The following is a 20,485-nucleotide window of genomic DNA, read 5'->3' on the forward strand; positions in this document are numbered from 1 at the left end:
TAGCGTGTACTTCCTTGGTTATATGAATCACAAATATCTTCTTTAACTTTTTGTCTGTCCTGTTCACTCATTTACTGGTTGTAACTTAATTCATTTCATGTGTGTAATTTCACTAAATTTACTAATTTATAAAGAGCTGTCACTGTGCGCATGTGTATTTAAATAAATAAAATGGAAGATCAAAGTACTTCTTAGTAAGAGTTCCTTGAACATTTTATTAAATTTCCGTGTGTGTATGTGTGTGTGTGTATTGTGTTGTGTTTCAGGAGTCTCGGCACCACCCACAAGGACTTGTAGGACTTGGGAGCAGTTTACGCTCACAGCCAGGGTTTATTCCAGGGAGAGGATGCAGAGCAAGGACACCAGGGCAAAGAGGAACATCAAAGGAGTCTTGAGAGGTGGGCACAGACCTTTGACTCCGTCCCCATCTGGGGTTGCACTCTCTCTTTAGCAGTGCCCCCACCCCAGGACAGGTGTGGGATAGCTGGTCAGGGAAGCCCGCTTGCGTCTCAGGTCTGCCCTTATGTGGTGAGCTGGACATGTAGGCACATCCTGCTGTGACCAGTCGTGGTCATTTAATCCCAGGACACCACCTGTCAATGCAGTGCCCATCATCAGTCTTGATACTTGAGCAAAGCAATCCTGACAAGCTGGTGTGGTGTGTTCGATGCTCCAGGTGTATACACAGAACCACAGAAAGAAGGTTTTAAGGGCATATTTCTAGGATTTGGCCAGATTCGATCGTGACTCCAGGCTCCTGAGAGAGACGCCAGGATTGTAAGCACCTGCACCTGCTGTGTTAACTCTTCTCAAGTATCTACATAATCTGTATCTCGTAGTGAGATCAGCTCCACAATACAATAGCAACCCCTTCAAATCACAAACCCCCAAACGTGCCCAAAAGAGCTTTTATAAATGAGAAACAGAAGGCTTATATAGTAGAGTGTTTATCTATTCCTTGATAAAACAGTTACTTATAAAACTTGTCCAGTACTTTTCAGATCCTTCATCAATTACCGCCTTGAAACTTGGATTACAGAATCTATAACTCTTTCCTGGGTTTATTTTATTAAGTCTTATTTTCCAAGTTGATTATTTATTTTGTGATGTTTGGATTTATTGATGTAGAATTGTATGTAATACTCTCTCCTTTATCTGTCCATTTTACTCTGTAGTTCTTTCCTCTCTTGCATTACTATTATGCTGATTTTATTTCCTTTTTTTAATCCAGTTTTACCTACTCTGAAGCACATCTACTTAAGCAAGTTTTCAAAAACCAATCTTTTCCAAAATAAATACTATTTCTCATTGTATTGTTTATTATTAATTACGTTTATATTAGTTAATTCTCCCTTTCTGCTTTTTTTCCCTATGAGCAGAATGGCTAGAATATTTCATATTTCCCTATTTTTTACAGTATAGTTTTTTATTGTAGTATAGTCAGTTTACAATGTTGTGTCAATTTCTGGTGGACAGCATAATGTTTCAGTCATATATTATATATATACATGTATTCATTTTCAGGTTCTTTTTCATTATAGGTTACTACTTATTTTTTCCTGTTTGAGGCTGTAAATTGAATTCTGACTGAAGAACCTGGCTTTTTATGTGAATAAAGCTGTGTTGTTCTTTCATTGAAAGACTTCTTTGGAACGTCTTTCCAGCTCCCAGCTTCTCTCCTCCACACCCACAAGCGCAGGTTACTACAGGCAAGTTTATTCAATCTAAACATCGAGCCCAGCTGGGACTATCAGAGTCTCTGTTTTAGGAAATTATAATTGGAATTATAATTTTTTTCCTTTATGAATGAAAATATTTTATCTTCAGTCTTCAACATAGTTAAGACTGACTGAGCCTCGATCTTGCACTGCCATGAATTTCACAGTCTCCTTATAGCAAGGACGGGAGTGAAAACGGAGAGGGAAACTTAAAGTAAGAGCAGCCATAATGAGGAGGGGCCATGGGAAAAAAGGTCAAGAAAGGCTCACGGAAGGATACAATACTGTCCCAATGAACAAAAAGGAGCTTGTTTTTCTGTTATCTTTCGTGCCACACAGGTGACATCTCTGCTCCCTAGAAGGTCCAAATGTCAAATTGCTCATAGGGAATAAAAAACGACCCTCTTCTCAATGAGCTTAAAACATCCTAATCTCAGAATTACCCTTTCCCTGTTAACGCATACTTCAACCACATAGCTGTCACAGTTCACGGGTTTTCTTTCAGAATTAAACCTAATCTCACACTCAATGCACACTGATTAAATCATAAAGTTTATTTTCTTTCAGTGCATCTAATGTTTTCCATCTTCGTCTCAATTCTAAATTTTTTGGGTCTGCTTGACAATCATTTTCAAAGGTACCAATCAATGAGTAAAAACAAAATAAAACATCCAAATAATGTAACTGCTTTTACTCCTCGAAGGCCGCTGCTGCTGTCCGTGTGACGCCCGCTGCTGAAAGGCGCTGTCAGGCCGTCCAGCTGCTGTCTCCTTGGACCCGCAGGCACCGCTTTTATTTGGCCTTTGTAAGGCAAAGGAGAGGTGCCAGTCTGGTGACACCAGTTTGAGAGTCATTTAAAGGTGTGTGTGCGGGGTGGGGTGGGGTGGGGGGTAATCCCAAAAGAGGGAAAAGCACGTGCAAAGCCGAGTGAAAGCGATGCAGCAGCTCCTGGGACTCGAGTCCGGGCGAGGGCGCGGCGCTGAGGTCGGGGAGCGGCCGCCGGCTCTGCGGGACCCGCAAGTCAAGCTCAGGTGAGACGTCAGCGGAGCGCGAGGGCGATGGGGAGCCGGTGAGGGTGGTGGCGCCGGGGGGACACTCCGGTCTCAAAGGCAGAGGTCTCACGTACCGCCTCTGAGACAGGCACACCATACACTGGGCATAAGCAACACCAAGGGAATTATTCAAACCGTGGCCCGGGGCCACCTGCCCGCTTCCCATCGCAGCGCGGGCCCGGGTCCCCATCCGAGCCACTCTGCCGCCGGGCGCCCGCGGGCGTCCCCTCCCGGCGGCGCGACCTCGCCGCAAAGAGGAGGCGGAGGCCGAGATCGGGCAGGGCGCCCGGGTCTGGAGCCCCGCCCACCGCCGTCGCTTCACTTTCGGTTCCCCGCGGCGCCGCCCGCCGATCCCGGGGTTTCGTTTCCCGGCGCGCGGGGCGGGACCGGGAGGCGCCCATGGCCTTTGGCCGCCGCCCGCGCGCCCCGCTGCTGCTCGCGCGCCTCCCGGGACTGCGGCGCGGGGCCTGCGCTCGGGCCATGGCGCCGCCGCCGTGCTGCTTGGCGCTGGAGCTGCCCGGCTGCATCCTGGCTCACTTCGCCGTCGGCGACGAGGCCCCGGGCGCGCGCCCCGACCCCCGTGTGGCCGCGCTCCTGGGCCCCCCGGGCCGCAGCTTCTCGCTGAGCGTGCCGGTGGCGCCGGGCGGGGACTGCGCGGCCCGGGTGCGCGCGGCCCGGCTGCACCAGCGCCTGCTGCACCAGCTGCGCCGCGGCCCCTTCCAGCTGTGCCAGCTGCGCAGGCTGCTGTGCTACCGCCCGGGCGGCGAGGCGGGCGACCTGCAGCACGGCTTCCTGCTCCACGACCCGCGCGACAGCCCCGACACCCGGCGCGCGCTGCTGGCGCTGCTGGACGCTTACCCCGAGGCCCCGCGCCCGCGCCTGGCCGAGTTCGTGGGCGACCCGCTCAGCCAAGTGTGGCGGCGCCCGTGGGAGCTGCGGGACGGCCAGGGGTGGCGGCAGGTGGGCCGCGAGCGCGTCGTGCCCGCGCCGGAGCCCGAGCTGCACCCGGTGGTGCCCGACCTGCCTAGCTCCGGGGTCTTCCCCCACCGGGAGGCCGCCCGAGCCGTTTTGGAGGCGGTAAGAGTCGGCCCCTTCCCAGCGCTCAGCATGGACCGCTCCCCCCGCCCCCCCCCAGATCAGGGAAGTGGGTACAGTGTGCTCCCGGGGGTTCTACCTGTCCAGACCTCTCTTGTCCCGTAGTTGCTTCACTCCCCTCCGCAAATCCGGCAGTGAGGGCGGCCGGAGTGCCAGCCGCTGGTTAGACACCGTGGCTCTTAAGGGATTCTTGCCCGCCAGGAACCCCCAGCCTGATGTGCGAAACCGACGTGCCAGCAGGAGCAGTGGGGGGCCGGAGGTCCTGGCGGAGGGAGGGGGCCGCTGGGTGTGGGGGAAGACAGTGCCCTCTCTCGGAAGGGATGACCCCACCTGGGGAGGTCGGGATGTAGAGAGAAGAGCCTGAGTTTGGGGGTTTAAGAAACTTGGACTTAAGCAGTGCCTGCTACTTACTGGCTGCGACCCAGCCACTTAGCTGCTCTGCCTTTGTTTTGCTTCCTTTCTTCTGGAAAATACCTGTCCTGCAGCGTTAGGACCAGGAAACATGTGACACACAGCAGGTGCTCAGTGAAGAACAGCTAAGATTCTTTCTGCCTGCAGCCCAGGCTGGTCCTGAGGCTGGGCTGTGGCTCTTGGATAAATTGTGTGGGATAGGATTTCCGAGTGGTTAAGATTACAAGACCTGGCTTTGAATCCAAACTCTGACATTTATTACCTGTGTCACGTTCAGAAAGTTTCTTAAACATTCTTTGCCTCGGTTTCCTGAACCCATAGGTGGGGAAGATAGCTGCACGACTCTCACGGTGATCGTGAGCAGTGGCCAAGTTAATACTCTGAAAACGCTTAGAACATTGCCTTGCACAGCGCAAGCAAGTAAGAAAATCAATGCCGGGCCTCTCTGTAGAGATGCTGTGAGAGCACAGTGATGTCACACACGGTTAAGAACTTTGAATCCTCAGGAGCCCCTGCCCTGCTCACGTGGTAATGATGGGCAGTGCTTGGTGGTGGCCAGTGCTTGGTGCTCTTCTGAGCCCCGAGTGCTTAGGGAAAGACAGGATGCGGACTGCCCTCTTTGGTGTGGCTGATTTCCCACATCTGTGACACATGGCACCGGGCAGGTTTTGTGGCTCCACTGTCGCTCTGTGACACTGCTCCACATTTATGCATCTTTCCTGTCCTTCCTCGTCTCGGGGAAGCTGGTCGGTGAAAGTTGAAGGCTGGGTGATCCCGACAATTACTGCCTTTTTGAGCCTCAGCGATGCAGCATATCATAAAGCGATTCAGTCCTTGTCAGGTTCAAAATACTGTGTGTTCTGGCACGGTGCCAAACATAACACACCTGTTAGCATCGTGCAGTCTTGCTCCCAGCAATTAGGTGTGGCTTCTGCCGAGGTCCCGTTGCTTCACTGCTGACGCCTGGGTGTTGTGTTACAGTGTACAGCCTTCATTCCTGAAGCCCAAGCGGTGCTTGATCTGGCTGACCAGTGCCCAGAGCAGGTCCAGAAGGGAAGGTTCCCCGTTATTGTCATTGAAGGACTGGATGCCACAGGTAAGAGAAGTGTACCTTTTAGTTATAGGCAATGCAGTTAACCAACCAGCTGCATGAATAGTAGACAGGTCTTGACAAACAAAACTGTGTACAGGATTCAATCCATAAGCCTCCTATGAATCTCTAGTGTGTGCCAGGCGTGGAGGGAGGCTGGCCAGGAAGATGGATAATTTCTATGTAAGGTCATGGAGAGATGGGAGAGCTCAGGTGCCCTGGGAACACAGGAAGGCACAGGGTGCATCCTCGGTGTGAGAGACGAGGGGACGGAGGCACCGCGGGGAGAGCTTGAAAGGGTGGGCACCTGGATTGTTTTCAGCAGATAGGAGCTGCTCAAGAGAGGAAGGCAGGAGAGATGCTCCAAAAGAAGAAATAGCAGGGTGAAGTTGGAGATTGGAACCACCTGGTGTGTCCAGGAACTACAGGCAATGCAGAGGCCCCTTGTGGAAGCAAAATGTGGAAGAACTAGGGAGAGGCGGGCAGGAGCCTTTGGAACTGCCAAACGAGCATCAAAATCCAATGGATGTGCCCACATTTAGCCCAGAACACAATAGCAGAAGGGAGGCTCCGAGGGCAGCAGGGAATACCCAAGGACAGGGCGGATCTTGGACAACAACAGTGTCACATGTGTCAGCAGAGGAGTCAGAATCTGGGGGCCAATACAAAGTCTCTCATTAGTTTGTAAACAAGATGACTATTTTGTTTTTTCTCCCAAGCTTGTTAACACCCAACGGGGGAATCCTAAGTTCCTAAGGGTTGGCATCATTTTATAAAGAGTCATATTTAATCTGCTCCTTCAGTTGACAGGTGGAAATGTATGTCTTTGCTCTTTCTGAGTGAACAGTAACTTTGGGGAGTGATGTGTTGGCCATGGCTAAGATGTGCTCTACTTTGTATATGACCTGCAGGTAAAACCACGGTGACCCAGTCAGTTTCAGATTCACTCAAGGCTGTTCTCTTAAAGTCACCACCCTCTTGTATCAGCCAGTGGAGGAAAATTTTTGATGATGAACCAAATATCATTAGAAGAGCCTTTTACTCTTTGGGCAATTATATCGTGGCTTCTGAAATAGCTAAAGAATCTACCACATCACCTGTGATTGTGGACAGGTGGGTATAAAGGTGCCTTCAATTTGGCATTTTCTTCCTAACATATGAGTATGATTGTATGTGTGTGCATGTGTGTGTGTGCATATATATGTAAGGACACAGTGGTGTTTAAGTGAAACTGTATTATAATAGTAGGAATAATGTCTATGATTTGGCATTTGGCTAAGAGCATTACACATACTATACTAATATCTGGAATAATTATTGCTATGTGGACACTAAATTTACTGATGAGAATGTAGGTCTTAGAAAAGTCAAGTAACTTGTCACAATGGCAGAGCTGGACATAGCGTATTGGGGAGATTAATAAAAGTCTCTGCTTTGTAAGTCGAACTTTGACTTCGTTGGTTTAGTGGCTAATCCAGCAAACATTTATTGGGCATCTAACACTTGCCAAGGACTGCTCTCAATTTAGGGAATTTGATGGTAAATTCCCAGGGCTGGACAGTGCCCTGCTTTCATGGAGCAGACATTCTACTGAAGCAGAAGGGCGTAATCAAAAACGTGGACACATAAGATGATATCAGAGGAAGACAAATACTGTGAGGAGGGGAGATCAAGGTCACGTGGCTGAGGATGGCTAAGCCCCCACTAGATAGGGTTTAGGAAGACCTGAGTGAGGAGGTACCGTTGGCCTGAGCTCTGAATGACCACAGAGAGACACACGTGAAGATTCTGGAGTAACAGCAGTATGGGAGGGAGATCAGCAGAAACAAAGCCTAGACATGGGAAGAAGTGAACATATTCCAGGACCTGATTCCAAAAGGCAACTGGTCACTTGCGCACGCCCAGTTGCAGGGTTGCTGGTCCCAGCCAGTCCTAACCCGCTGGAGCTCCAGCTGGACAACAGCTGACTCCAGGTTCCTGCAGAACAGCTTGGGCAAGCATCTTAAGACTCCTGCATTGGAGATATTTCCTGTCTAGAGGTGGTGATGGGGTCTTGTCACTTCTTGTTTAGGCTACGTGGTGCTTATAGAATACGCAAGTTTTTGTAAAAACAATTAAAGTGAGCTTGATCAGTGAGGCAGTTAAAGTCCATTATTTATTAAGCAAGTTACAGTTTAATGGATCGAACTGCCGACTACCCGTGGGTTCGCGTGTGGACTCCCGGGAGTGGGACAGCAGGGCGTCGGGCTCACGAGTGCTCGCCCTGAGTGGGTGCTACAAAGAGTTTTCTAAAGTGGTTGAGACTGTTCACAGCGCCCTCTTCCACGCACATCCTGGTCAACATTTAGCTCCGCCAATCTTTCACTTCAACTTGTCTTGCTTTTCCGCTGTTCCCTGTGGGAAGGTCGGTCAGTTAAAAGCCAGTTGCTACACCTGGAAATAGAACTTCTAGCCCTGTCTTGAAATATCTTTCTGAAATACCCCATAGAGAGATACTCAAGAGTGTTTGTCGGGAATAAAGTGTGTGGTGGTGAAAGGGATGGGGGGTGGAGGGAGCAAGATGAAAATAGTAAACATTAGTTAGAAGGCCTGTGCTGTCATCTCAGCTTTAATGCCAGGGGGCCCTTTTAACTTTGGGGATGGCAAGGCAGTCATTTCAAAGCTGGCAAGTGGTACAGAATCTTAGAGGAAGGGGAGACACTGCCTTCCCTTGTGGGACTTCTTTACCTGTGGGATGTTTTCACCCTACTGTTAAAGTGCCTGCATTTGCCATATTGGCATCTTTTTTTGATCCAGTCCCCTTTATTTCAAGGAAGAAAACCTAAACTTGTCCTGATAAAGTGTGACTTCATCAGGCACATTCCTTTTTTTTTTAATTTTTATTGACATATAGTTGATACAATGTTAGTTTCAGGTGTACAGCAAAGTGATTCAGTTATGCACATACAGACACATATATTTTCTCTTCAAATTCTTTTATTGTATGTTACCACAAGATATTGAATATTGTTCCCTGTGCTATCCAGTAGTCCTTGTTGTTTATCTATTTTATATACAGTCATGTGTGTCTGTTAATCCCCAGCCCCTAATTTATCACTCCCCTGCCTTTTCCCCTTTGGTAACCATAGTTTGTTTTCTGTGTCCGTGAGTTTTTTTTTTTTTTCTAAAATGTCCAGAAGCCCTGGAGCGGCACTGGCTTCTGCATGCAGGTAGACACTTACCCTCTCCATCCCCGTCCCGGTCTGTTAAATGGGGGGAGTCCTCATTCCATCCCTGCTGCCCATCAAGACTTGTGATGAATGGCCCATTAGTTGGTACAGGTGGGACTACTTTGAAAACAGCAAATGGCTATTAAAATATAAAGCCTTATTATATAAGCTGTGTATAATGCATCAGCAAATTGTATTTGATTTGAACTAATGTGGTTTCCCTGATGGCAAGGAATGGAGACTTCAGAATAGTAAAGAGTCTAAAATTGATGGCCAGGGGGTATGATTATTTAAAATGAGCCCCAGTGTTGTCAGCGAGAGAACTCTGGCTTTGCAGAACGGGGCCCCCATTGTGCCCCGATTTTCCTTCTTTGTGCCTGTGAATTGCTTGCAGTTTTGTTCTTTAAAGAGATAATACTGCATCACCTTGTCAGATGAGAAGAAAAGAGCGGTTATTTGTTGTCTGAGTGGGTTTTGTTCATGTTTAAAGATTTTAACGAAGTCCGTTTTAGACAACACCATCATCTAGCTGAGAAAATAAAGGAGACAGAGTAATTTTTGATGGTGACTGCAGTTAAGGTTGGCAACTTAGTCACACTCATCACCTTAAAAGCCTGCTCTGGCTGACGGTTCTTCTGCGATCAAGGAGCCTTCTTACGTTTAGATGATCGCAGCCTCCGTATTCAGAGCTGAGCGTTTAGTTCAGTGAACGTGCAGCGTGTGTAAAACTGCAGTTCTGTTGCCACGAAAAAGATAGCCTGGACCCTGTGAGGATGTGTCCACCCGACAGAGAAGATGGAAGTACAAGTTTGTAAGTGGTTAGGAGTCCGGTAAGTGACCCGCACGTGTGGCCCGAGGCGGAATTCAGGGAGCTCGCAGGTCCCGCGGCCTGAGGATCTCAGAGCACGTTTGTGGGATGGAAAGGGGCTTTGAAGGATGAGCGATGTTAGAATTGGTCTCCTCCCAGATTCCCGTGTTCTTTTCAGACCTGTTTGTACTTTGTTATCATAACCTTAGTTATAACCTGTGTCCAATAAGAATTAAATTTTGCCTCATAATGACCGTGTGACACTTTTTTTTTTTAAACGCACTTGCTGTTTTGCAACAACTGTGGAAGGAAAACAAAGCTTTCATGATTTTCATTTTCCAGATGAGGAATTTGAGCCTAAACTTTGTCCACAAAGCAAGTAGGTGGCAGAAGGAAAAACAATACACGGCTTGGGTCACACTGTGGATTTATTTCGTAGATAAAGGACCAGCATGTCCTCTTCACTGTGGAAAGAAATTCAAATCTAAAAGGATTAAGAATTTAGGATTTTAAAATAGTGCAGACAGTAAATTGAAAACACAGACGTGGATGGAGCTTTGCGTATCTGTCTATATTGGGGTGTTTATAACTGTTTCATAAATATTTGTTGTAGCTGATAGACCTTTAACACTGGATTGGAGTTTTGCATTCAGTCACTTAGAATTGGAATATGATATGAACAGGGCAAACGTATAATCAATTACGCCGTTATAAAATAATTCTGTCATTCATTCATATACCCAGAGAACATTATTTATTGTGCACTTATTATGTGCCAGAAGCTGGTCTCAGGTTTTGGAATACAGAGATGACTCAAAAAGGAATTATCTACTGGAGGAGACAAAAGAGAGAAACTTGTAAACAGGTAGCTCCAAATTACAGTAAGTCCTTCCACAGAGTTGGGTGAGTGTGAAGAGCACTGAGGCTTGGGGGCTTCATCTGGGGGTGGGGGCGGGAAGGAAGAGGAGGCACTTTGCTGCCCGAGACCCTCACTCCAGCTGCAGGAGAATGTGGAGACAGACCCCCCTGGAGGAGGGTGCCCGGGTCCACGCTGGGAGGATGTTCTGTTCTTAGACGCAGGCTGAACGTTTTCTGGCAGGTGGCCAAAAGCCATCAGGCTTTTTGAGAAAGAGGGCAGATTTGACCTTCCTTGAGGGCTGTGATTTTCTTTCCTCTCCCTGAAATATCTTTAAGAACAGCCAGTTGAGCATGACCAACTTTGCTCAGGAAGGACATCCACAGATTCTCACAGATCGTGCGTGGGTTTATTTCCCTTCTTGATCGATAATGGATGCAGTTAGATAGATGACTGGGGAGCCGGGAAGGACAGAGGCCTCCTAGCCGGGGTTCCCAGAACGTGGATTTCGTCAGCAAAGTCAGTGTTAAAACCAGGCAGGAACTGAATGCACCTGCAGATTTTCATCGGACCAAGACACGGTGCTAAATGCAAACAGACTATTGAACAAAGCTACCACCCCTGCCGTCCTGCTGACCTGAAAGGAAACACCCTACAAGGCCAGGGCAGCAGAGGAGCCTCTCCATACACGTGGTTCCCGCAGAATACGTGATGCTCTGGGAAGTGCCCACTGCATTCTTATTGTGGTTGCTTTTAACTTATTTTTAGATTTTATAAATGCTTTTAAAGATGTGATTTAGTTTTCTCTCTTTACTGTATACAGTTCTAGGCCAAATGCAGCAGAGTCATCCCCAGTTTCCACCTCCTCAGCAGCTGATTTTCAGGTGTTCCCTTGACTTCCTCTGCAGACGGGGAGCTCACTACTCCTTTTTCCCGCAGGTACTGGCACAGCACGGCCACCTATGCCATAGCCACTGAGGTGAGTGGGGGCCTCCAGCACCTGCCCCCCGCCCATCACCCGATATACCAGTGGCCCAGGGACTTGCTCAAGCCCGACCTGGTGCTGCTGCTCACAGTGAGCCCCGAGGAGAGGATGCAGAGGCTCGAGGGCCGGGGCATGGAGCGGACCAGAGAGGAGGTGGAACTGGAGACCAACAACGTATTTCGTCAAAAGTAGGTGTCCTGACACGCGATGTGGGGGGCGGGTCCCTGGCCCTGGCGGTGACCCGGGATCCGCACTGACTTGAGTGGAGGAAGTGGTGTGGTTCCCACTTTCCAAACCCCAGAGGCTGGATCCCCCAAGTTAGTCCCGCTCCGTCCTGCGGGACTGTTGCCTGGCACTACAGCCTGCTTATTCTACAGCCACGGGGTGCCTGACCAGGGATCAGAGCTCCGTCCAGCGCCGGCTGTGCCAGGAGCAGCGAGAACAGAGTGGGACCACGTGCCTTTCTGGGGCTTGGCTTTCCCGGTCATGGTAGAATGGTCACGGGGACCGTCTGATGAGCTCACAGTGACCCTCACTTGTTAGGGCTTCCTGTGTGGCAGGCCTTTGGCTTCCGATGCTCTGTAATCCTTGTCAGACAATATTAACCATATTTTACAGTTTACAAAACGGAGGCTCAGAGGATGGAGTGACGTGTCTACACTTGCATAGCTCCCGAGCAGTAACACTGGGATTAAAATCAAGAGCTTTCTGATTTTGAGGCAGTCCTTTCATTTTCCTTAGAAAACCACAAATACAGTAGCAGGAACGTCTGGGCTGCGTTACTGCTTCATGGCTGAGGATGAACCAGTTCTGTGCGACTGGTTCAAAGAGCCAAAACAGAGTCGTTTATATAAATAAACAATGATTGCACTTTATCATGACTTAATGCTGTTGTGACATAAATAAAAAGCAACTCAGCTGTGTGCAAAGAAACCACGTCAAGGAGTTTGCTGGTACTAATTCAATTAAACCTCACAGCAAGGAAGGCATTATTTCCATCCCCTCACTTCACAGATGAGGAAACTGAGGCACAGAGGGGATGGGAAAGAAATGTGTCAGGTTCTCATAGCTGGGAAGTGGTCTAGCAGTGCTGTGGACCCAGACCATGGACTCCAGGCTCTTGTTTTAAGAGAATTACAGAATTCTAGTGCTTTGGTTATATGCTCAGCCCAGTCATTCCACACGCACCAAGGCTCCCTCACCCTGGAAGGAGATGTAAAATTCCGGGGAAGTTTTAGATGACGCCTAAACAAAAATACCGTATGTGCTAAGGGCCTCTGGCTGGTCTGAAATCCCTCAGGGCACAGGCTCTGCGGGATTCCTTAATCTCCTTGAGCCTCTGCTGCCTTCTCTGCCAAATGGGGATGGATGGTAGTGGTTCCCCACGTAAGGTTACTCTGACCATGAAACGAAAATGTGCAGAACGCTAACCCTTGGCAGACAGTAGGTGTTCAATAAATGCTGGCTATTGCCCATTATGTTTAATTTATCATTTATTAACTTAATGTACCAGATGTCTCCCATGGGCAGAGCAAACTGCGAAAGGGGCAGGGAAGTAAGCCAGATGGGGACCTCGCTTCAAGCAGTTTCTATGATGGAGGAAAATTACCTTCGCATGAAGAGCTGTGTTTGCAAACAGGCCAACTCTGTGCTCTCTGCTGGTCTGCAGGGTCGAGGTGTCCTACCAGCGGATGGAGAACCCTGGCTGCCACGTGGTTGACGCCAGCCCCTCAAGAGAGAAGGTCCTCCAGATGGTTTTACGCATAATCCGTAATCATTGTAGTGCGTTGTAGTTACGCCAGGCCGGGCGCCACATCTGACTAGACGGAATGCTGTTTGATCCACCCACAACAGGTTCTGAAATTTTCCCGGGATTCAATTGCATAAGCGTGTTGTGTGGCAGAAAATTGGAGACTAGACTTTCCAGTTTTACCTAAAACATTGTACTTGCTTCTGACCGATGGACCCGTTAAGACTGAGACTGGGCACCTTCCAGTGAGAGATGGTGACTGCTTTCTGCCAAGTACAACAAACGTTTTCTTGGAAAATATTTTTAGGCACATCCCCATAAAACCCCTGCAGGGTTTATCTCCTCTAGAAAGCGTGAGGGAGACAGAAGCAACCAAGAAGACCCTCCAAGTCAGTGGAAGAGTGACCAGCCTCTCCCATGCCTGCGCCGGCTCACTGATGACACCTTGATGTGCCCGCAGTTGACTTCCTGTCAGTTTTGCCTCACTCTGTCTTTGTGAGCTCGGTCCCGCACCTTAGAGCCCAGTGCTCCCAAAGATTGCGTCTGCGTGTCCCAGCTGCTGGAAGACTCTCCCACTGGCCCATCTCGTGGGGAGGAGGCACTTACCAAGAAGGCATCTGACTCGTGTTTGAGACCAACAGTCCCTGAGAGGGTCCTCTTGGTTAGCACTTTAAAGTCAAACACAGAAGAGGCCAACTCAGGGTGTTCTAAACACAGACACACCCACAGTCCTTGAATTCTGTTCTGATTATTTATATTTCTCTTCTTTCCTCTGAAAACATGGGTTTGGACAGAGCGAGTGTTTTGCACTAAAGGAGCTGCATGAATCGCAGCCAGTCCAGCAGTGTGTGTTTCTTGATGTTTACATCTTGTTTGTCCTCCGTGTCGGGGCTGGGCTTCACCAATCAAAACTGAAGCCAAGAAGCTGAGTGCAACGCTTGTTACATGTTTTCACTGGACAGATTTCATTTCTCCTGCTAAGGAAGCGCACTGGTTCCCGGAAGGGGATTTCTTAGCGTCTTGCTGTTGAAAGGCTTCTCATTACACATGAAATCAGCACTGAGAGCTGAGAAAAGAGAAAACTTAGTAGTTATTTGACCCTGGGTGAGTCACTTAACATTAATAGCCCATGTAACTTGATCTAAAAATTGATAATAATTCTTTGTCTTAAGGAGTTGGCTGAATCAGGTGATTACCTAAAATTCCTTCCAGTTCTAAGATAGATAAATCTGTAAATTATTTTAGGGGAATGTCTCGAGAAGACATTTCCCCGAGATAGTTAAATTTAAGGTGTTATCAGGTTTATCACGTGGAATCTTACAATAGAGCTTAGTATTAACTATATCATACTATTTTTCAAAAGAACTATAGGTAATGCATACATAATATATGTATGCATATAAATATGTCATTTGTCTCAGTTCAAAATATTTTTTAAGTCTGATAAATCACGTTCAGTTTCTTTAAGATGTGATATCTAACTATGCTATTGGAGTTACTTACTTTGAACATTCTGGAAAGTTTATGCTGGCAGCCTAGAAACACAGACATTTAAGTCATGACCCTTGCAAATGAATAAACTAACTGTAATTTTCTAATCTACGCTACTGTCACAGTGTGTTGATTTCTCTGAAGAGGCTCCCCCTGTGTGGCTCTTGTATAGGAAATTATTTGTGGTTAAGGAAGTGAGAATGGTTGAATTTGCAGTCAGAGTGCTTTCAGAGAAACGGGAGGGCATTTTTGTTTTGTTTTAAACATCATTTCAAGAAAGTGAAATCCCTTCCTCACTGCAGACATGACAGAGAATTTTTTTCAAATCCAGTAAGAAAACAGTCTTCATTCCCCTGGGCTCTTCCTACACTGACAGGTATATAAGATGTGTGACTATGCGGTAAGACAAGACCTGCCCAGAAACGGATGGCGCGGGATCATGTGCTTGGCTTTGATTCATTCACAGTCCAGGAGCACTTCCGTTCCTGTGATGGACCTTCAGTGTCCCTGGTGGTGGTTCTTCCTCTCCTCCACAGTAAAGGAGCTTTGAGCTCAACCAGGGCTGCCGGGAATGACATTTCCAAGGCTCCCTTGTAGCTGGAGGGACCCAGTGGCCACTTACAGGCTCTTCAGGTCATGTGTGAGCAGAAGTGACGTCAGGAACGTCAAGGGGGAAGGGCGTCCCCCTCCCCCTTTAACCCTTCACACTGCTTGGTATTCAGTGGTGGTGGTGAGGCATTTGGGGACCAAGAGACTAGGGTGACACTGTGTAGATGGAGAAGCAGCAGGATGAATGGAGACGACCTTCACTTATGAAAGATAAGGACTAGGAATGAAAATGTCAGTGTTCCACTGGAGGACGTGTCCACCTGGGGAAACTGCCATGATGCAGGCACAGCTGACACGCACAGCCTCAATTTCTTCCTTCCCTGTTTTCTTCTCCTCTTGGTGGCAGGTGTCTGGGTTGGTTGGTTTGTTGGTTTGTTTTCTACACCAATCTCCTTTTTCACTAACTCTTCTCTCCATGAAACTTCTCTCTTCTAACAGCAATTGTAAAGCATCTTAAAGATGTTTCCACCCTGAGCTCTTTTTGGAATATATACCAAGGAAATGATCAGAGATACACGTAGAAGTGTTTTATCATATCTGCATAGTGTACTTCGAGTAACTGGAATATATTTATATGCAGGCAGACCTTGCTTTATTGCCCTTCAGAGATACCGTGTCTACAAACTGGAAGTTTGTGGCAACCCTACATTGAGCATGTGTGTTGGCGCCATTTTTCCAACATTTGCTCACTTCATGTCTCTGTGTCACATTTTGGTAAATCTCTCAGTATTTCAAGCTTTTTCATTGTTATGCTATTTGTTCTAATGTTCTGTGATCAGTGATCTTTGGTGTTACCACTGTAACTGTTTTGGAGTGCCATGAGCCACACCCACGTCAGACAGTGAACTTAATCAACGGATGTCCTGTGTGTTCTGACTGCTCCACCAGCTAGCTGTTCCCCGTTTCTCTCCATCACCTTGGGCCTCCTGATTCCCGGAGACACCAGAATATTGAAATTAGGCTGATTAATAGCCCTACCGTGGCCTCTAAGTGTTCAAATTAAAGGAAGAGTCACATTATCTTCATTTTAAATCAAAAGCTAGGCATGATTAAGCTTGGTGAGGAAGGTGTGCCAGAAGGCTAGACGGGTTGACAACTAGGCCTTTTGCACCAAACAGCCAAGTTATGGATGCAAAAACAAAGTTCTTGAAGGAGGTTAAATCTGCTGCTCCAGTGAACACACAAATGATAAAAGAGTTAAACAGTCTTATTGCTGATGTGGAGGAAGTCTGGGCGGTTTGGATAGAAGATCAAACCAGCCACCACATTTCTTTAAACCAAAGTGTCATCCAGAGCAAAGCCGCAGCTCTCTTCAATTCTATGAAGGCTGAGAGAGGTGGGGAAGCTGGAGAAGAAAAGTGTGAAGCCGGCAGAGGTTGGGTCCCGAGGTTGAAGGAAGGAAGCCGTCTCCATGACATAAAAGTGCAGGTGAAGCGGCACGTGCTGATGCAGAAGCGGGAGCAAGTTCTCCAGATGATGCAGCTCAGAGCATCCATGAAGGTGGCGACACTGAACAGCAGATTTTCGAAGTAGATGAAACAGCCTTCTGTTGGTAGAAGATGCCATCTAGGGCTGTCATATCATAGCTGGAGAGGAGACGTCAATGCCTGGCTCCAAAGCTTCACAGGACAGGCTGACTCTCTTGTTAGGAGCTAATGCATCTGATGACTTGAAGTCAAAGCCAATGCTCATTTACCATCTGAAAATCCTAGGGCCCTTTAGAAGGATGCTAAATCTGTTCTGCTTGTGTTCTAGAAATGGGACGACAAACCCTGTGTACTGGGTATTCTAAGCCCACTGTTGAGACCTATTGCTCAGGAAGAAAATTCTTTCAAAATATTACTGCTCACTGACAATAAACCTGATCATCCAAGATCTCTGATGTAGATGGACAATGAGATGAATGCTGTTGTCATGCCTGCTGCCACAGCTTCCACAAACATACATATACACATACATACATACACATATATATTCCTTTTCATATTCAGCAATCCATGGATCAAGAAGTAATTTTGACTTTCAAGTCTTATTATTTAAGAAATATATTTTATAAGGTTATACTGCCATAGACAGTGATTCCTCTGCTGGATGTGGGCACAGTCAGCTGAAAACCTTGTGGAAAGACCTCACCATTCTCGATGCCGTTAAGAACGTTATTGAGCAAAGGGAAGTGGCAAAATATCCACATTCACAGAAGTTTGGAAGCAGCTGATCTCAACTCTCCTGGGTGACTTTGAGGGGGTTCAAGACTTCAGTGGAGGAAGTAACTGCACATGTGGTGGAAACAGCAAGAAAACTAGAATTACAAGTGGAGCCTGAGGACGGGACTGAATTGCTGCATCTCATGGTGCAGCTTGAATGGATGAGGAGTTGCTTCTGATGGATGAGCCAAGAAAGTGCTGTTCTGAGATGCAGTCTCCTCCTGGTGAAGAGGCTGTGAAGAGGGTTGAAATGATAACAAAGCGTTTGGAATGTGACATGAACTTAGCTGATACAGCAGCAGCAGCGTTTGAGAGGATGGACTCCAATTTTGAAAGAAGTTCTGCGGTGAGTGTAACACTGTCAAACAGCGCTGCCTGCTGCAGAGATGTCCTCTGTGAAAGGAAGACTCAATCCATGCGGCAGACTTCATTCTTGTCTCATTTTAAGCAACTTGCGCAGCCTCCCAGCTTCCAGCAACTACCACCCTGATCAGTCAGCAGCCATCAACAGACCCTCCACCAGCAAAAAGATTAGACTCACTGAAGGCTCAGGTGAGGGTGAGTGTTTCTATTTTTTAGCAATGAACTTCTTTTAAATTAAGGTCAGTATATTGTTTTTCAAAATATAATGCACTTTCAACAAACGACAATATAGTGTAAGCACACTTTTTATACCACTGGGAAACTGCAAACTTCATGTGACTGGCTTTATGGTGATATCTGCTTTATTGAGGTGTTCTGGAACCAAACCCACAATATCTCTAAGGTGTGCCTGTGTGTATAATGTGTGCTTGTGTAGAATATGTCCTGATTAAGTACATTAGGGTCAATCCTTTTAATGAAACGCTAAGCAGAATGCACCTAGGAAGGTGTGAATTACTAGAATCGCTTTTCTCTCAGTGATGGCCAGTGACTTAAATTTCAGCAAAAAATGAAGATAAAGCAAAATGCACCCCACCCCCTACTTTTAAATTGAAGTACAGTCAGTCTACAATGTTGTGTCAGTTCCCGGTGCGCAGCCCAGTGCTTCAGCCCCTTTGAACCACACACAAGGTCGGCGGACTGAGAACGCAAACTCCTCTTAGAACTGCAGGGTGGCTTTGGATGCGCAGACAGTCAAGAATGTTTTATGCCTTTGGTGGTCTTCATTTTCAAGCTGTTTTTCTTTAAATTCTGAACCCCGGAGCCAGACACTAAGCAGTGCTTCATGTTGGAGTATATAACCACTAGCAAATTTATTTAATCTTCAGGCTTCTGTAAATACAGCTTTGTTCATATACTGAATTTTCTTAGTATGAACAGGAAGAGGAGAAATGGGTGCCGGCCTTTTTTTTTCCCCCTTCACTTTAAAAGTGCAGCCATTTCATGAAATGCTTTCAGCCTACAGCTGTAATGTCCCTTTGTGTTGTTTATAAATAATCTGGTCTTTCTCATGAGCAGCATAACTGGTTAGTAGACATAAAAATATTCAGTCCTACCCGATTTAAAACTTAGTATAATTTGATCTTTTAACAGGCCCTTAAGGCAATGCATGCTCTTTTTTTTAGAGAGAAGCTCAGGGTTTCAGATTTCTCAGCCTTCAAAGGTCCACGCTGACTGGCCTCTCCCCAGGATGCCATCTGGGTGCCTGGGGCCAAAAGTGTCATTTAAGCATCCCTGGTGAGGAGGGGAGGAGGGTCTGCGGTCACATTGTTCCCTCTGACTGGGCATGGACTGCCTGCCTGTGTAGCCAGTTCCAGTCTGTTTTTTGTGGACATTTCTGACCAACTTGGGTCTCCTTGGTGCTCGGATCTCTCGAGTCTTTGTCTTCCATCCAGCCCCGCCCACTGTCCTTTTCGAGGCCAGCCCCAGTACCACGTCCACCCCTGGGGTCCACACACTCTTAGGGCATGTTCAAGTGTCAGGGAACTGAGAACAATCAAGAAAGCAGATGTCAAGACCTCCTTTCCTCATCATGCTGCCCAGGCACGTTTATTCTGGCTTGACCTGGCTCCAAGCTGGCTCAGAGTCACTCAAAATGCAGGGAGGGGTGCTGTCCTCCCCATCTCCGAACTGCTGCTCTTGGTTCCAGGGCAAAGCTTAGGGACCGGAAATGGCGGGGCATGTACCTCGCCATCTCACACTTCACTTTTTCCCTTAGGAAGCAAACAGTCTTCCATCTGCCTACCAGTTTCTGAATTTCACAACAGTGTAATTTGGGGGTCTGTTTCCATCCGTTTTTGCTGGATCCTTGGTGGGTCCTTTGAGTTTGGAAACTCAGGTCCTTGCACTGTTACAATTTTCTTGGGTTGTTTCCTGGATGAACTCTACTGCTCACTTTTTTCTTTTCTCTTTTTCTATGTTGTCTATTATTCCGATGTTGGACACATTAAACTGGTTTCCTAATTTCCTTAGCTTTCCTCTCACACATTACTTCTTTGTTTTGTTTTGTGTTCTTTTTTACTGAAGTATAGTTGTTTTACAGTGCTGTGTTAATTTCTGGTATACGGCACAGTGATTCAGTTACAAATATATATCCTTTGTCACTAGCTGTATCATTCTTTTTCATTATAGGCTATTACAAGGTACTCAGTATAGTTCCCTGTGATACACAGTAGAACCTTGTTGTGTATCTTTTTTGTCTATTGTAGTTAGTATTTGCAAATCCTGAACTCCCAATTTATCTCCCCCCTCCCTCCACTGGTAACTGTAAGTTTGTTTTCTGTCTGTGAGTCTGGTTCTGTTTTGTAAATAAGTTCATCTGTGCCATTTTTTTTAGATTCCACATATGAGCGATCTCATATGGTATTTTTCTTCTTCTTTCTGGCTTACTTCACTTAGTATGACAATCTCAGGCCCATCCATGTTGTTACAGATGGCATTATTTCACTTTTTAATGGCTAAATAATATTCCATTACATATATAATGTATGTATTATATATATTATAACGTTATTATTATTATATAATATTATAATGTTATATATTATAATTATATATATTATAATGTTATATATATATAATGTGTGTGTATATGTGTGTGTGTGTATATATATACACACACACACATATACACACATATACATACCACATATTCTTTATCCGGTCATCTGTTAATGGGCATTTAGGTTGCTTCCATGTCTTGGCTGCTGTACATAGTGATGCTCTGAACATGGGGGTGCAGGTATCTTTTTGAATTAGAACTTTCCTCAGATATATGCGCAGGAA

The 20,485-nt window shown here is 46.8% G+C and overlaps 1 protein-coding gene and 1 long non-coding RNA gene across 2 annotated transcripts; one reads left to right on the forward strand and one right to left on the reverse strand.

The window, feature by feature from the left end:
• Positions 1–2,249: 2,249 nt before the first annotated feature.
• Positions 2,250–4,160, reverse strand: LOC140685798 (uncharacterized). The gene is made up of 2 exons (XR_012059248.1): positions 3,945–4,160; positions 2,250–2,870 (listed from the first exon to the last, which is right to left on the reverse strand). It is a non-coding gene; the product is annotated as an uncharacterized lncRNA (long non-coding RNA).
• CMPK2 (cytidine/uridine monophosphate kinase 2) lies at positions 3,110–14,575 on the forward strand. The gene is made up of 5 exons (XM_072938255.1): positions 3,110–3,847; positions 5,258–5,372; positions 6,278–6,479; positions 11,179–11,412; positions 12,894–14,575. The coding sequence occupies exons 1-5, from the start codon at positions 3,170–3,172 to the stop codon at positions 13,015–13,017; spliced, it is 1,353 nt and encodes a 450-aa protein (XP_072794356.1). The 5' UTR covers positions 3,110–3,169; the 3' UTR covers positions 13,018–14,575.
• The last annotated feature ends 5,910 nt before the right edge of the window (positions 14,576–20,485 follow it).

The sequence above is a fragment of the Vicugna pacos genome, chromosome 15, assembly GCF_048564905.1.
Source record: "Vicugna pacos chromosome 15, VicPac4, whole genome shotgun sequence".
NCBI lineage: Eukaryota > Metazoa > Chordata > Mammalia > Artiodactyla > Camelidae > Vicugna > Vicugna pacos.

Coding starts and splice junctions, on each gene's coding strand:
- CMPK2 (XM_072938255.1), top strand. CDS start 3,170: ATGGCCTTTGGCCGCCGCCCGCGCGCCCCGCTGCTGCTCGCGCGCCTC. Junction 3,848..5,257: donor CCCGAGCCGTTTTGGAGGCG/GTAAGAGTCGGC, acceptor GTTGTGTTACAG/TGTACAGCCTTCATTCCTGA. Junction 6,480..11,178: donor TCACCTGTGATTGTGGACAG/GTGGGTATAAAG, acceptor TTTTTCCCGCAG/GTACTGGCACAGCACGGCCA.